This window comes from Neofelis nebulosa, chromosome 2 (genome assembly GCF_028018385.1).
Source record: "Neofelis nebulosa isolate mNeoNeb1 chromosome 2, mNeoNeb1.pri, whole genome shotgun sequence".
NCBI classification, from domain to species: domain Eukaryota; kingdom Metazoa; phylum Chordata; class Mammalia; order Carnivora; family Felidae; genus Neofelis; species Neofelis nebulosa.
Genome location: NC_080783.1, coordinates 25,257,126 through 25,274,104, shown reverse-complemented (window position 1 = coordinate 25,274,104; position 16,979 = coordinate 25,257,126). Strand labels below are relative to the sequence as shown.

Genomic DNA, 16,979 nt, shown 5'->3' with positions numbered 1-16,979 from the left:
TCAGTGGAATGTCATATAAACTGTTCCCTAGTTTTATATGAAGAAACAAAATGGGATTTGAAAGGCAGCATCTTAGGAAAGGTATACTAAATAAACCAGGTATATCCAATTACCTGATACAGTGGTAAAATGTTTAGGGGTCCAGTGATCTGGAATATGCCATGACATTGTCTCCTCCCAAAAAAAAGAACAAATCATTGCATCGAAAGCCTCCCACAATAAAGAGAAAACACAATACCTGCTAGGCCACTTTATATTTCAAAGGCAGTATCCTTCCATGTCTGGGAATACTGCTTCTGGCCTAATATTCACTGGTATGGAAGATCAGGAAAGGCATATCGTGCAAGTCCAGTCTGGGATGCAAGGAATTATGCGACTTGGGTAATAAAACCCAAGAGGCTATCGGTAGTAGGAGTGTCTATTGTGGGAAAATGAGTCATGTGGAGTTATGGCAAGTCCCAGCTGGAAAATCATATTGAGACCTCCACAATTCTATAGCTAAGCCACACAATCTGTAGCACAGAATCATATGCTATTTAATAAACAACTCCTGATACGCTTCTGGCTCCTGGTAGAGATAGAGCACCTAACCATGGGTCATTGATTGGCCTTCTAGTCAGAATTACCCATCACAGGGGCACCTAGGTGGCTCAGTCAGCTATATGTCTGACTCTTGATCTCGGCTCAGGTCATGACCTCCTGGTTCATGAGTTCGAGCCCACGTACGGCTCTGCAGTAATAGCACAAAGCCTGCTTGGGATCCTCTCTCCTTCTCTTTGACCCTCCCCAACTTGTGCTCACTCTCATTTTTGCTCTCTTTCTCTCCCTCAAAATAAATAAATAAACTTAAAAAAATTAAACAAAGATTTGCCCATCATAAATCAGGTTTTATTAGAACCATGATGTCATAATGTTGGCCATGTTCAACAGGAATCCACCCCAAGATAGAAGCAGTATATTTAAGATTGGATGTGAATCATGGCAGAGGCCTAAGTAAACACATAAGCAGGTAGTCCAGGCTCCTCATGCTGGCACCTCTCACTCAGCTCATACCTATGTCTGCGTGGGGGCTAAAAGAGGGCACTTGTGAGAGTTAACAGACGAAGACAAAAATTAAGTTTGCTATGTGGGTGCAAGCCGCTCAAAATGAATGGCAGTGGCCCTGCGGCTCACTCAGGAGCAGACTTGAAAGACAGTGGCAAGGAAAAAACCTACCAGTGGGCATAGTTCTGGATAGTTCAGATGATCACTTACTTTGTGCGGAACACACAGTAAGTATGGACTTACAGTAAGTATGGACTCATGAGCAGTAGTTTGCCATGGGAGAAGAAATACTGGGAAGTCTGGGACTGAAGGAAGTCTGCGGTGGAGGGATGTATATGAATCCATGGGAGTGGGCAGTGAAGATCTTTGCATTCCCAGTTAACATCCACCAGAGGGCATCCACCACAACAGAAGGCACATTGTTGACACTGCATTGCAGCCTGTTCCCTTCCTTCTCTTTCTCCTTCTGTAGTCATTCTGAGAACACTCCTCCTTAAGGACCTAATCTCTGTGTGAGGAGAACCAAGCCTGCAACATCTGAATACACTGCATATTATGTGGCCATCCTTTCTGCAAGGTCTGCAGAAATACCCCATATTTAAACACCTCTACAGTTTTGCAGCAATATATATCAAGTGGAGTAAATACAAATTATAAATACCCTCATATCAGTCAGGTACAGATTTTGCAGCCAAACGAGTTGCAAAAAATATTTGTCTGTAATTTTTGAATGTTAGAAGTCTGGGTTGGAGATTGTGGACCAGTATTTAAAAGCTAAATGTCTTTGTTTTCCCCAAATAGTTCATGCCTCATGAGCAGAGCCCTTCAAATATTTGAATTTTACATAGATAAACACTGAAGTGTTTTTAAATCAGTCTGTAATTTGATTGACCTAAACTATTCCAAGAAAGGAAATTTATGAGTTATCTAAGGAAACTGGGCATGTAATTTCACAAAATAGTTCTCCACTTGCCACAATTTAGGTGTTAAAAGCTTATATGCATAACTATTCTTTTAACCAATATAAAAGTATGTAATAATAATGACGAGAATTGTCATTGTTTTCAAACACTTGTTTTTATATACTGTCCCTCTGATTCTTATTCCCCAAACCTTTGATCATTATAATAACTCCAGGAAAGACAGAACTATGATTATTACTATCCAACTCTTAAGGAGAATACAGAAAACTAAGTAGTTCATTTAAAATCACATAAGTAATAAGTGGGCAGAGCCAGAAACCATAACCACTCTAATCCTATGTCCTTCACACTTCCTATTCAATCACAGACACAAAATAAGGAAACCATAATAGCGGTATGATGTAGATTGTAAAACCTTCTTCTTTTAAATGAGTATGTGGACGAATGCAGTCATTCTTTTTCCTGGTAAAACAATGAAGAAATAATGTCCCATTGCTCACTCTGGAGCAAACGTGAAGACATACATTATACTGAATTCTTGATGAAAGTGAAGCTGGTCACTTGGAATTCCCAGGATGAGTTATCAATTTTGTAAAGATCTGTCAACATGCCCTTCACATCTATTGTAATTGTTTAAGATTAGATTTGATATTAAAACTATCATGCTACACAATCTATTACAAATAAGTAATCAGAAATGGTATTAGGTAAAAATTCATTGTGATTAGAAGCAGACCTCATTCATTACAAAGCTTGCTGCCACTTAACTAATCACTTTTTTGAGAAACAGTATCATGTACAAATACACCGAGGTATAGTGAAAACAGTGAGCTTAGAAGGCAATGACACTACATTCTAACTTTAAGCATGACACTCCTTTGCTGAGACTTTGGACCAATCACTTTAATTTTTTGAACTTTAATTTTCTTATTTGTGAAATGGTAGCAATAGGACCTAAATCCAAGTATATCCAACAATATTATTGCAAGTTTTAAATTACAATAAATCTATATGAAATTTTTCTGTTTTTAAATGATGATCTCATTAAATTGGCTATTCTCATCTTGTTACTTACGTGGGCATTTCTTGACACAAAATGCTCCATATGTATACTTCGCATTGAAGTTATGTTCCAGCTGAAAGGTGGTTGGATTGTAGACAAAAGTTTGGGGACATTGAGTAACACACGCTCCACTGTCATTGAAATTCATGCAGGCCTGCAACATAGCAAGTATTAATTTCATCTAAAAATAACCTTCATAACTTGTTAAAAGAACATTGCTGTAACAGCTTTGTGAGAAGGATGTATTATTTATTATTATATTTATATTTTTACACATGTGTTCTATACTTATTTCACAAAAAGTATAAAATTTGACACTTTGTAGTCATTAAGTGCTTAGTGTTAAGTTCTAACTTGTTTTGGACTTCTAAGATTTTATAAAACTGGTTTTCCAGTGTCAATGAATATACCATCTCTACAAAGTTATTGATGTTCAAGTTACTTAGTCTCTGTCCAGTGATCTCCAAATTAGTAATTGGTTTAAGTTATTAAAATTAGCTCACAGTGAAAACAAATTTTGACTCACACCATTCAAAGTGTTTATGCTGAGTCTCAGAGTCTGGCACTGGCAACTGACTTCCCAATTCTACAATCTAGATTTTCCTTAAAGCTGGTGTTTGGAAAGTTCAGTGCCGGAAGCAGCATGAGAAGTACATTGGTCATCACTGTGTGGTGAGGAAACATTGGTGAGGAGCCATTTACACTGGACTTGAAGAAAAGGTTTTGGAAGGTGACTAGTCCATATAAATACAGAGTATTTGATGCTGAAATGAAGGGAAGCAGACATACTTAGCTCATGATTAAATAATGTGCTGCCATTTCCTGTGTGGCTTTCATCATAATACCACACCATTTAGTAAAAGCCATCAAGTTCAAATAAAACAGTTTGTTTCTGCTGACTTACCTATTTGCATTGAGACTTCATTTGTTAATATGTTCAAATGCATTTGAGAAGAATTAAAAACAATTTTGCCACCTGAGAGGTATTTGATATAAAATATATGTAACATACATATACATACAAATTATATATCTTTATATCTATATATCTATATATATATATGTATATACACACACACACACACACACACACACACACACATACAAACATGGCTTTCAAAAGAGTGGATGAACTAATTCTCTTAATTGAACAACTTAAACCTTCAGAGGAATAATTTAGGCCTTGGAAGGTAAGCTCATATGAACTCTAGCTATATTTTATATTTCATCATAAATTGTATGTATGGTTATTAATAAGCACTAATTCATTTTGTTTCTTCAAAACATTTTCTTCATCAATTGTTGTTTTAGCAAGTGCTTCATCACAAACATGACAATTCCCTGACAATGGCCTACTAGATGCATAATCAGAATGAGACTCACTCATGATACATAATTCACTACGATGACATTTTCCAGGAAGAATCTATTAAAAAGCAATCAGGAAAACTCAGTGAGTTTTAATTTATGGCTATAAAACTTCATGTGTCCTCATAATTGCTTTACGAACATACTTTATGCAGTGTTGTGCACAGACTGCTTGGCAACAAAGGGACATAAACCAGAGGAACCAAACAAATTTACCTTCCAGACTGCACACAAAACAACGGAACTTACACCAAGGCCTCGGTCTGGCATTCTTGAACATTCTGTACCAAATGCCAAAGTGGAGTCATTGGACCATTCCATAAAAGTAATGAAATGAGAATTCTAAGGCTCACCAGGCACTCTGCTTATCATGATAATGGAACCATGAAAGAATGGCTATTGTTTGTGTTTCTTGTTGTTACTGCTTTGGAATTGTTACTATAACACCTGTTCGGTGTCCCCCGCATCAGGCTTTACCCTGTATCAGGTGATAGGCAAGGGAAAGCATCTCACTTCAAAACCTGCTGAGCATCCTCCTTAAATTTTTGACATTTTTCTTTTCTTTACTTCTTCTTCCCTACTCACTTCTGCAATATATACTTTTGTTTCAATATAGGATTAGGGTAGAAAAATTAAGTTTCTTGTAACATTAAGAAAATTAAGAAATGACTATATCATAAGTGGTTTAATTTATGTTTTGCCTATTTTCAGAGTTGTGTCATTTAAAAAATGTTCAATTCTTAATATATATGTGTATTCTCTGGGTATTTCAGAATGGGAAAAAATGAATATCTCTGTTCATTGTTAATAGCAAAAACAATTACTTATTTTATTATTTTTAGCATAAAATGAAAACAATGTCTGTGTTTATGAAATTGTGGTAACTATAGTTCACAGAATTGTCTGATTCAAAAGAGCAGAAATAACTGTATTGGGGATATTAAAATGTAATTAAAACATGTCCCCAAAAAGCTATAAATGTTAATTTTAAGGAAAGAAAACTGTCCTTTTCTAAAATAAAAATCACACTGATTAGCATATAAATTGCTTTAAGCATGCGTTTGTAAATCTTATAAATTTTGAATAATATTAACTTGTAAACAAAATATACTGGGAAATAGTTAAATGAATAAATTTATGAATAATCTTGAAATCAAGAGCTATAATCTTGAAATTTAAATTCAAGAAATAAAATTCAAGAGCCCCCACTCAGAAAATTCAATGATGCAACAACATAAACAGGTAATCAATGTAAATTTTGGAAGGGCACTATTAGCTTTTAAAAGATATCTCAATATCTTTTTATCTTTTCCCCTTCTCATTCTCCAATACATCTCACCTGTAATATAAATTATGTCCGAAAGACATAATTCATTTACTATAACAGAAACATCATAGTTAATCAATAGCCACCCAGTGAGGAGATGTATTATAGGAAGGCAAAACATCTTTCTTAATCCTAAAATGTTTAAATTCGATCTTATTTTAATGAGAAGTTAAAGATTCAGTATGCCCGAATCCAACTAGAAAGGAGGGAGGTCAGGAGACTAAAAGGGGATCTCCAAGACTTACAAAGCAGTCGGTGTCTTTTGGTCCTGAGCAACCTCCAGCACATTCTCTATGACAGCAGTCACTGACGTAGGGTCCATAGCACCTGCCGTCACACTGTTCTGCACACACCGTCCTTGTCACTGCAGAAGGCAGAGATGAGACTTTGATCAAAGTCAGCCACCAAGAGAAACTTCTAAGGTGCTTTGGAGTAGCTGACAAAGGCTGAGCTCTCAGGTAACACCACTCAACCCACCACTGACTCAATTCAGCTAATATGTACCAAATGAAGTCTGCAACAGGTCAAAATTACTGTACAAAGACCTTCAAAAATTAATACATACTTTTGTTTTTATCTTCTTTTTTGTTCCAGAAAGCACCTCTCGTATTTTACAAAAATATTGTACAACTTAGCAGGAAAGAATCAAATTTGAAGTAACTGAGTAAGGCATTTTGGCAGGGTGCAAAAAATGGAGTCAGCAGTGAAGTCAATTCACAATGTGCACAGTAAGATTTTATGGCAGAAGGTATCCCCAGAAATAATCTAAGCTTTTTAGTAGTCAAGGGAACATAAACTTTTACATGATTCACATTATATCTTACATGATTCATATCAAGTAGATATATAAATAATGATACAGATACAGATAACTGGTCAATAGTAGCATAAGTGTTTCTATTCTTGAGATTTAAGTAAATTTCCACCAAGATTCCTATGTAAGGAACAGTGCAATATCCTCAAAAGAAGTGAAGGAGGAAGGGAAGGAGCAAGGGAGGGAGGGAGGAACGAAGGAATGAAGGAACGAAGGAAGGAAGGAAGGAAGGTAGGAAGGAAGGGAGGGGCACATTCATAGTGGACACAACAAAAATTTCCATTGGTCTTTCTAACAACATCCTTTGATCCAAGCTGACAGCACTGTATCGAGGTATGCTTTAGTAAAATCGGTGCAATAGGCTGGGCATCAAAATTATAGCACTGAGGGACACTGATTTCACTTATTCCAAAGAGATACTTTTTAAGTATTTAGAGAAATAAATGTTACAGAATATATATAGCACATCCCTTCTTGGCTTCCATATTTCCACTTCAATCTGCTTTCCTTTCATCTTTTTAAATAGTTCTTCAAAGCTTTCTTCATTGCTACTGTAGAAAGACTCTGACCTTTAAACAGTAGTATTCCCCCAGTTGGTCTTGACAGTTTTCTTTGGGTTATGGGCTCATGCCTAGATGAAACCATTAATTCCCTACTTTTCACACTACTTATAGATAGATGACATCAGATCCAAATCTGAATTTTCTACTGAGCAGCAGCAAGTATTACCAGGTGCCTACAAAAGACCCATTTAGATACCTCAAGATGTACAATGTGGAATGTACACTTTCTCACCTCCACCAATTGAGCATATCTGTCTCCTTTGTTCACTCCTCTTAATTAGTACCACCCATCCAGTAGCTTAGTTAAAAATTTGGGATGTGTTTTCTGTTTCTCCTTTGCCCTCACTCTCACTTCGCATACCTAACAAAATTATCAAATAAAATTGCTAACTAACAGTCCTCATGACTCCTCTCTACTCCAACTTTTTCAAAAACATATATCTAAATTATTACATAGCCTTCTAAAAGGTTTCTCAGATCCCAATTAATCCTCTATGCTGCTCTAAAAGCAATGGCTTGAAAATACAAGCCACTGCTTATAAATCAGTGTTGTTTCGCAAGGTAAAACTTGTCATCCCTGTACTAAAGGAGGAAACCCATAACAAGGGATAAAAGTGCTTCATCAATTAAACACCACCTCTATCTATACTGGTGTCTCTCACTGTGCTTTTCACATCCATCCATACACAAACACCACTTGTGATTCCTGATTTCTTGCATCGTTTGCAATTTTGATTCTCATTGCCTTTTTATAATGCTCTCATCCATGCTAAAAACCCTTCTTGTCTTCTTATCCTGGCAAATATTCATCTATGAGATTGTATTCAGATGCCATTTCCTCTCTGAAAACTCCAGATACATTGCTAGGATGAGTTATTTTATCAGTTTCTTCTGAACAAGGGAGAAAGTTAATGCAGACTGTGTGGTCTGAAGGACTACGCCCAAATCCTAACTCTGTTCTTGTGATAGGAACAAGTTATTGAATATGTTTGTATTTCATTTTACCAGTTTTAAGATGGATTTAGTAATCATTTGTGTCTAATGGGATTGAAGATAAATAGAGACATAGGTATAAAGTGCTTCACATGGCCCCTGTTAATAGTTCTCAGGTTAGGTATTATTATTGTACTTTACATTGTATCTTTTTTTTTTTTTTTTTTTTAGGTTTGTTCCCTCTACTAAACTATTAGAGTAGTTTTTTGAAGTCTATTGTCTTATTATTGATGTTTTTATCCTTAGGGACTGGTACATGCTTGACACTTCCTATACAAGAAAGTAAGTATCCTTTCCAACTAAATAAATCATATATTGCCAACTCAGTGAAAGAATTTGGTTACTGCTTAATGGACATATCAAAGGAAAAGAAAAACATGCAGAGAACTAAAGAGGTAGGGTACTAAACCCTGTAAATAGACAATATTAAAATAGCCAGAAACACAGCATATCAAAATGCAAATAACTGAATTATTGCTAATTCATACATTAGACTTAAATGCTCCTTAAATTTTGTTATTATTTCATGATTCTACATTTTCACTTGGACCCCGTTTATTTGAACATGATTATGATATTCATAAAATAATATATAATATTTAAGTATGAACTATATTCCTTTTTCGGACTTGATTATATTCTTACCTATGTAGTAAAAGCAATACAAACATCAATTAGAGTTTAAACTGAAACAACATTTGGATTAATTCCCTGTCTTGCTTTTATTTTGTAAAAATAGAGTTATCTGATATAGAGGATTTTGAAAGACAGATTTTTAAGTCTGGATTTGTGACAGTGTATTTTGTATTTGCAACTTGGGTCACATTAAATTTTGAAATAAATTATTTCTTTTGTAAGTATTCTAACAGAAAGTTCTACATAGTAAATCAATTTGTCCTGTTCTTTTACCTTCCTTTGCTCAAATCTCATTCTCTCAGTGAAGTCTACCCCTATTTAATACTGAATCCGTTTCAAATTACTGATTCCTGATGGACGCTACTCTTTTTTTTCTCTTTCTTTCTATTTTTCTCTTTCTCTCCCTCTCTTCTCTCTTTCTTTCCCTCCTTCCTTACATCTTTCCTTCCTTCTTTCATCTTTGTTATAGCATTGATCACCACCTAACATATTTTACAACTCACTTATTACATATTTTGTTGGTGTTTTCCAATGTTTAGAACTGTACCTGTCATGCATGTAATGGTTATTTATATTTCATATACATTATACATACACAATACATATACATATACATATACAAATACATATACATATACACTACATATATGAAATATACCCAAATAAATTATATCTATTCATTAGTTCTTCATATTCATACATTGGACTTATGTTGATGTTCCTATCTTTTATCCAAGTAGTATATTTTTAGATATTCTAATTATACCATATAAAGGAAATACTTTTAATAGATATTTTGTAAAACATAAATTCTTATATAATTCCTCTCTTCCAGATTTAACAAGGCCTTTTTGAATGTACCAAAGTTATTAACTGAAATAGCAGACATATGTTAAGTAAACAAATTATTAGATTTAAAATAAGTATTAGCCCAGTATAGTCTATTAACTTGCTTTAACTTGACAGGCATTGCTCAGCTGGAAATAGCACAAAATGAGTCAGCATTAATAGCATATAAATCACACCATATTTTAATCTTAAACACATATGACTGTTAATTTCTATTTTTAACTCTATGGTGGTTTAAGGTAAGTATGCAAAATGTTTCAGTTTCTCTTTGTTTATATATTTTGGTCTTTCCTACCAAATGAGAAAATTAATGTAGATAATGTTTATAAAGATAATTAACTATTAATTTATTTTAAAATTATATATAAAATGTTCCTATTGAGTTCAATTCTCTTGAGTATACTATTTAAGTATGAAAATATTTTAAAATCTAATCTATCATACTTCAATCTTAAGTTCAATAATAATTATTATGTTCTGAAATTAAAAAAAAATAACATTTATTCTTTTTTGACAGAAAGAAACAGAGCATGAGTGAGGGAGGGGCAGAGAGAGAGGGAGTAACAGAATCCCAAGCAGGCTCCAGGCTCTGAAATGTCAACACAGAGCTCGATGCAGGTCTTGAGCTCACATACCGTGAGACCATGACCTGAGCCAAAGTTGGGTGCCCAACTGATTGAGCCACCCAGGTGCCCCTATGCTCTGAAAATTTTAAAGCATGTACATGAAATTATTCATTCATACATGTTGAGTCAACTTTAAATTGTTCAAAATAGCAATTTCATCTATCAAGTGTTCACATAACTCATACTTTTTTCAGGACACTTTGATCTTAGATACACCATTCCATTTCAAGAACCTGCAAAGAAACATCTAAGTCATTACTTTTGAAACTTTTGACTTAAGATATTAAAAAGAGAATTATGGGTTTTGCTTCAGAAGCAGTCTATAATTCATTTTAAAAATAAAAAAAAGTATGATATATTCAACAGTAAATAGCACTTTTTGCTATCCCAGTGTTCACATGCCTTAATTCCAATTGAAAGTTCAGTAAGTATGAAATATATTTAGAAGTGTTTGCTTGACAGGTAAAAATATAAGTAAGCAAAAAGAACAAAACAATAAGCTTAATCTCTAAACAGTGATGTGACACAGTTAAGAAACATTTTTTCACATTGTTATATGAGATTTATTTTTAGAAAGAAAACATTCCCTTTGTATAATCTATTTAATGGCATTTATTGATTAATAATACTACTTAATATGAATTAAACACATCAAACTGTACTCATATTTTATTATGATGGAAACACAAAACAAAACAACAGTTCCTGAAATCAATGAGATAACTCACTTAGTCTCCATGGGAACATTGAGTTATAATTGCTTTCATTATATTAATTTCCACCCTTGCCTGAATATTATTTCATTAGATATTCCCCTCTCATATTTAGTATCCTTCCTAAATTGCTTCATTGGGTGCATTAAAAATTTGGGTCGAGGGGCGCCTGGGTGGCTTGGTCGGTTAAGCGTCCGACTTCGGCTCAGGTCATGATCTCACGGTCTGTGAGTTCAAGCCCTGCGTTGGGCTCTGTGCTGACAGCTCAGAGCCTGGAACCTGTTTCAGATTCTGTGCCTCCCTCTCTCTCTGCCCCTCCCCTGTTCATGCTCTGTCTCTCTCTGTCTCAAAAATAAATAAACGTTTAAAAAAAAGATTTGGGTCAAATTTTAACTATCTTATTCATTGATGGTACATCACTAACTGTGATTGTGTAATATAAGGTAAAGTCTGGGAAGTTACGGTGTTTACTATATTGGGCTCAGCAAATTTGAGATTAGGAATGGAGATTCATCCAAAATATCCATAAGAATTAGAGGGATAGGGGTGTCTAAGTGGCTAAGTCTGTTAAGCATCCAACTTCAGCTCAGGTCATGATCTCATAGTTCATAGGTTTGAGCCCTGCATCGGGCTCTGTACTGACAGCTCAGAGACTGGAGCCTGTTTCAGATTCTGTCTTTCTCTTTCTCTGCCCCTCCCCGACTCATGCTCTGTCTGTCTCTCTCTCTCAAAAATAAACATTAATTTAAAAAAAGAAAAGAATTGGATAAAGTTTAAGGAACCATACATTCCAGGGTAAGGGGATACTGTTGAAAGAATATCTGTCATCTCAAGAAATTAAAGTAAGTAGCTTTATCATATCAGTACATCACTCATAAAAATAGTGGCTAGTTACTTCTTTATTTTATTTTATTTTTTTTTAATTTTTTTAGAGAAAGAGTGCGAGTGGAGGAGAGGGGCAGAGAGAGAGAGAGAGAAAGAGAATCTCCAGCAGCCTCCACACTCAGCATAGAGCCCAATGTGGGGCACAATTTCACAACCCTGGAATCATGACCTGAGCCCAAATCAAGAGTCAGATGCTGAGCCACCCAGGTGCCCTGAGTTTCTTCTTTAATTATAATAATAACCATGTTTAAAGTTACTCCCTTAGAAATTTATTTAAAGAACTTTGACAATTTAGTTAAATATTTATTACTGCTTCCTTTGAGCTACAAAAGGATAAAGAACATTCATAAATAATGCAAAACAGGGTGCTGACATAACAGTGACAAAACAAAAAGATCTCTGCCCATTAAAAAATAAATAAGGTTAAATTTAGGCAAAGTATTTATAAGTGTCTTCTTGTGTTTTACACTCTTCCACTTTTCTCTTCTTTTCTTATCTGCTTCTTCTTTCCTCATTTCTTCCATATCCTTACCCTCAGGAGGGACTTTTGGTTCTGTTCACTTCCTCTACCCAGTGCTTCTGAACCACATTGTATATTAGAACATCTAATGGGGCCTTTCGAACTTTAATATGGGAATTCCTGTGTTAGTGAAGATTTTCATTTGGTCAACATCAGTGGGAACCTAGATTGTCCATTCTAATAAGCTCCCAGGTAACATCACTGTCTGCTGGTCCATAGACCATTTTGAGTAGCAGGATACAGAATACTTTAAAAAATACCTAGGAATCATTTAATTCCTAGTAAATCAAAATTACCTGCAATGTTCTAGGATTTGCCACTTAAAATTTATTTAATGTTTATCTATTTTTGAGAAAGAGACAGAGCACAAGTGGGGGAGGGGCAGAGAGAGAGGGTAACATGGAATCTGAAGCAGGCTTCAGGCTCCAAGTGGTCAACGCGGAACTCGAAGCCTGAACTGTGAGTTCATGACCTGAGCGGAAGTCAGACGCTTAACTGACTGAGCCACTCATGTGCCCCTAGAACTTGCCACTTCTAATAAGCTCCCCAGGTGATTCCAATATGCAGTCTAGAGTTGAAAATCATAACTCTATCCAATAAAAATGGGGAAAACTCTAGATTACTTACACCATTTGATTGATTGACTGACTGATTATTCTTTGTCTGAAATTTTACCACACTGACTGACCTCTTGCTCTAATTTCTTATTTGTGTTGTTAAGCCCTCTATCACTAATTGGGAGAGCAAACAAGCAAAAAATCCATATGCAAGCAGGTAGGAAGAGTTGGGAAGAAAAAAACCTAAAGTGGGAAGTTTTCAGACAGTAAAGTATGAGACTGTCAGAAAGCTGTTCCCTTCTCTCACCTAGCAGCTGCCTACATAAAAAGTATCCTGGCAGTCCCCAATTGCATTGCTAAACACACTTTAAAGGACATTGATTTTATTTTTATTTTTCTCTATTTCAACTAATATTCAGTGACCTGCACCTCTATGCTGCCTATACTATTTCTGTTTATTGACCAAATTTCTGTGTCCATGAAGCACATTATGTCCATTAAATAGACAGTGCTTCAGTGGAATGTTGTAATGTTAGGCTGTGTTCAGCTACATACTTGGCGTTTTGAACAAGAAGAAAAATGCTTGGGTTAAAGCAGAGGTGATTGGGGTTGGATGGGAAGAAGAATTTATTGACTATTAGAGTGATAAAAACACTGTAATGAGCAACTAAAAGGGCTTCTTGAACCCCTATTTGTCAGTATTTAAGGGAAATCTCTTTTGGATGCTTTAGACATCCACTTAATTACAGACAAGGGGCTTGATGAAATGCTCCCTAGAGGTAATCCTTTAGTTCTATGATCCAATACTTGTTCCTACGAGTGGTAAAATTGTAACTAAAAAAAAAAAAAAAAAAAAAAAAAAGAAAAAAGAAAAAAAAAAGGACACTCTGGGTTATGCAACATGCTTTTAGAAGGCTACTATCATCAGGATATACTTTAATGAAACAAATAAAGCCTATGAACCATCCAAGAACACACACTACTTCTAGAGCTTGCTGAAATGAGTAGAAAATCAAGTTTAATGAAACTAACACCAAACTATAGACCACTACTCATTTTCCCAAAGGAGAACAACTGGACACATTTGTGTGTCCAGGGCCAGGTTAACTCTAGGAATCACATAGGAAAGTTTAAAATAAAGATGCCTCTCCTCCTACATTTGATTTAGTAAGTCTGGAGAAAGGGCCAGAATTTTTTTTTTTTTATTAGGAGCCCTGAGGTTTTCATAAGTCGCCTTGAAAACCAACAACTCAAAACCTCTGCTGTAAGACCCTTTTTTCTCCCTAATGAGAGGTTACATTAGGAAGGGTAAAGCATTTATTTAGATGGGAAGGCAGAGGTGAAAATGGGTCTTAAACTGCTGCTTCCTATCTCATGCTAGCTAGATCACAGAATGATGAAGTCAGTAATTGCTGCCACGCAGAGTAAGCCCTTAAGATACATTAGGCTGTATCCTAATTTGGACAAGGAAGGAATTTGAACCTTAAATAATTTATCAATTCTTTCAACCAATAACATAAGACTTAAACACTGGAAAAAGGCATTCAGGGAAGGATTTTATTTTATTTATTTATTTATTTATTTATTTATTTATTTATTTTAAATAATGGAGTCCAGGAAAACAGAATTATTAAAAAAAAAAAAAGTGTCTGTATCTTCCAAATTACTGCAAGCATACCCATTTTCACATCACAGAAGAAAATGCAATTTACTATCTTTTATTACTAATTCCTAATTAGTGGGAACTAGCTAGGCCATACCATGAGGTATACACTCCTGTAGGTGACATAATGGTTTAATCCTAAGTGCAGTAACTGCCATAGTTCACCTGAAAAACATGGCAAATGCCCACAAAGCCATTACTGAAACTGACATTCAGAGTCAGTTAATAAAGTATGCTCAGATTTTAGCAGCTATTAGTGAGGTTTGACCCTTGTCCCAGATAAATCCCTGGTGACCCATGGGGTATGACATGATAATGTTGTTAGTTGTGTTAAATAGGAAAGGAATCTTGTCACATCCATTCTTCACCACTAGCTGCTTTCTTCATTTATTTAATGAAGTTTTATTCAACCTATTTTTTTAATGACATGTTCAATGATTCATTGAGGGAACTTAAAACTGATTTTAAAATACACACTTGGGCATCAGGGAAATTCTCCCCTTTTAATACGCTATTAACATTACCAAAGTTTATGAGTTAGAATTCGAAAAGCCGATAGCATTCTATTACATTAATTATAAAAATATTCTTGAAATTCTTCTGTATATATAGGTTTCAAAATAATAAAGGAAGCATATGAATCTGCATAAGAAAAACACAAAGAGACTCCTAAAGAATACGTTTTTACATTAGAATTGAAAGCTGCACCTATACCACACACATAAATGATATGCTGTCACAAACCAAGAAATCAGGAAAAATCTAACATTGAATTTTTCTGAATCACCTCAAATTATGGTTGACCACACATCTCTACATCCAGATTTAGCAAGAACAAAACAAAACAAAACCTACCTTTTTTGCTTATATTAGTATATCAGGATAAGTATGTCCTTATCCAAAATATCAATGAATGAGGATAAAGATAACCTCTCCTACTCAATAAACACCTGGATGAGTCTCCTTCTCGAAAGAGAGGTGGGGTGGGAAATGCTGCCAATTTTGTGATGAAAATAATCACAAATATTAAAATGGAAAAGACAGAGCCACACATCAGTTAAACAATGAACAAAGATTTCCTGACCTAATGTGTGCTATCTAGTCTAAATTTCTCATTTTATTGATGAAAAAACTGGAGTTGAACTAAACTGACCTTCCAATGGACAAATCCAAAATCACATCCAACCATTTCTAAGGGATTAACACTATGTGTTCAGGGTTTTCCAGGCAGTTTCTAGTTTGCTCACATCACAGCAGAGCCCATGCCTAGTAATCAATTTGGGAATTAAAATACCAAATGATGCTGAAATGCTAGGAGAAATATTACATTTAATAGCACTAGCAAACTCAAAGCTATTGTCAGCTAAATTAATGTGCCCCTTTCTAATGTCAAATTTTTTTCCTTTTTCATCCAAATCCACACTTATTCACTTTGTTTTTATCTCAAATAAAGGGTTGCTCATTTTCCTGTTTTAGGTTATTCCTGAGTCCCAGGTTGCCCAGTCCCATAATATTCAAGGCCAAATTCTTGCATTGGAAATTATTTATGTTCTCTCTTTTACAATTAATGTCTTTACTGGCCATTCCTTCAAGGACAATACTCAAGATTCTTGTATTTTAAGTAAGTTAAAAAAAATAATCTTCCCTTTACCTCATGATCTTCATTACCCTCAGAGAGCCAAGCATTTTCAAGAGTTACCTATAACACATACTTGCAGAAATGTCTCAAGTATCTATCCCCAGTCCTTCTTTACAATATCTGTGAATATCTCAGTTGAGTTTCCATTTACTAACTAATTATTTATTGGGCAGTTCTACGTGGATGAATCAGGGATATTTAAGACTTAGAAAGGACATAGCTAAACTCCCTTATTCCCATTCTCAATTCAGCCACAACACTATTCTCCCCCTATATACTCAGTCCCAGTGACTATTTCTATCATTGATTCAATTGCTCCAACTCAAAATTGGAATTCATGCCAAATCCCCCTCTTTTCCTTTACAACCAAATCAGCTTCATTACCATGGCTTATTATAAGTTGTATTCTCTATCTCTTAAATTGCCTCCTTCTCATCCTGGTTCTTTGTATGGCATGTTCTAGGTCCTTCTTCTGCCCATCTGATGTCTATACATTCTTCAAGGATCATCTTGGTAAAAATCTCCTTTGTTAACTCTTCACCAAATCCCTTAACTGGAATGCATTATTCTGTATCTCCTCCCCCTTCTTTCTTGGTGACCTCACTTAATGCCATACAGACTTCTAGTCTAGCAGTTATCCCATTGTATTGTAAGTTGGCAATCCAAGTTAATTATCCCTGTGTTACAGATGAAGAGGTTAACATTTAACAATTATTAACTAGCCTATCCTAGGTCACAGGATAAGTTATTATAAAGTAGGGTTTTAAATTCGTTTCCAGACTCCTATATATCTTCA

General features: G+C 35.0%; 1 protein-coding gene across 6 annotated transcripts in view; it reads right to left on the bottom strand.

Moving 5' to 3' along the window:
* ERBB4 (erb-b2 receptor tyrosine kinase 4) overlaps nt 1–16,979 on the bottom strand; it is a 1,148,410-nt gene that overhangs the window by 306,880 nt on the left and 824,551 nt on the right. For all 6 annotated transcript variants that reach the window (XM_058706132.1, XM_058706147.1, XM_058706154.1 and 3 more), the window contains exons 6-7: nt 5,971–6,089; nt 3,043–3,184 (exon numbers count right to left, since the gene is read on the bottom strand). In XM_058706132.1, coding sequence (XP_058562115.1) covers nt 3,043–3,184; nt 5,971–6,089 — 261 coding nt within the window. The remainder of the gene's footprint in view (nt 1–3,042; nt 3,185–5,970; nt 6,090–16,979) is intronic.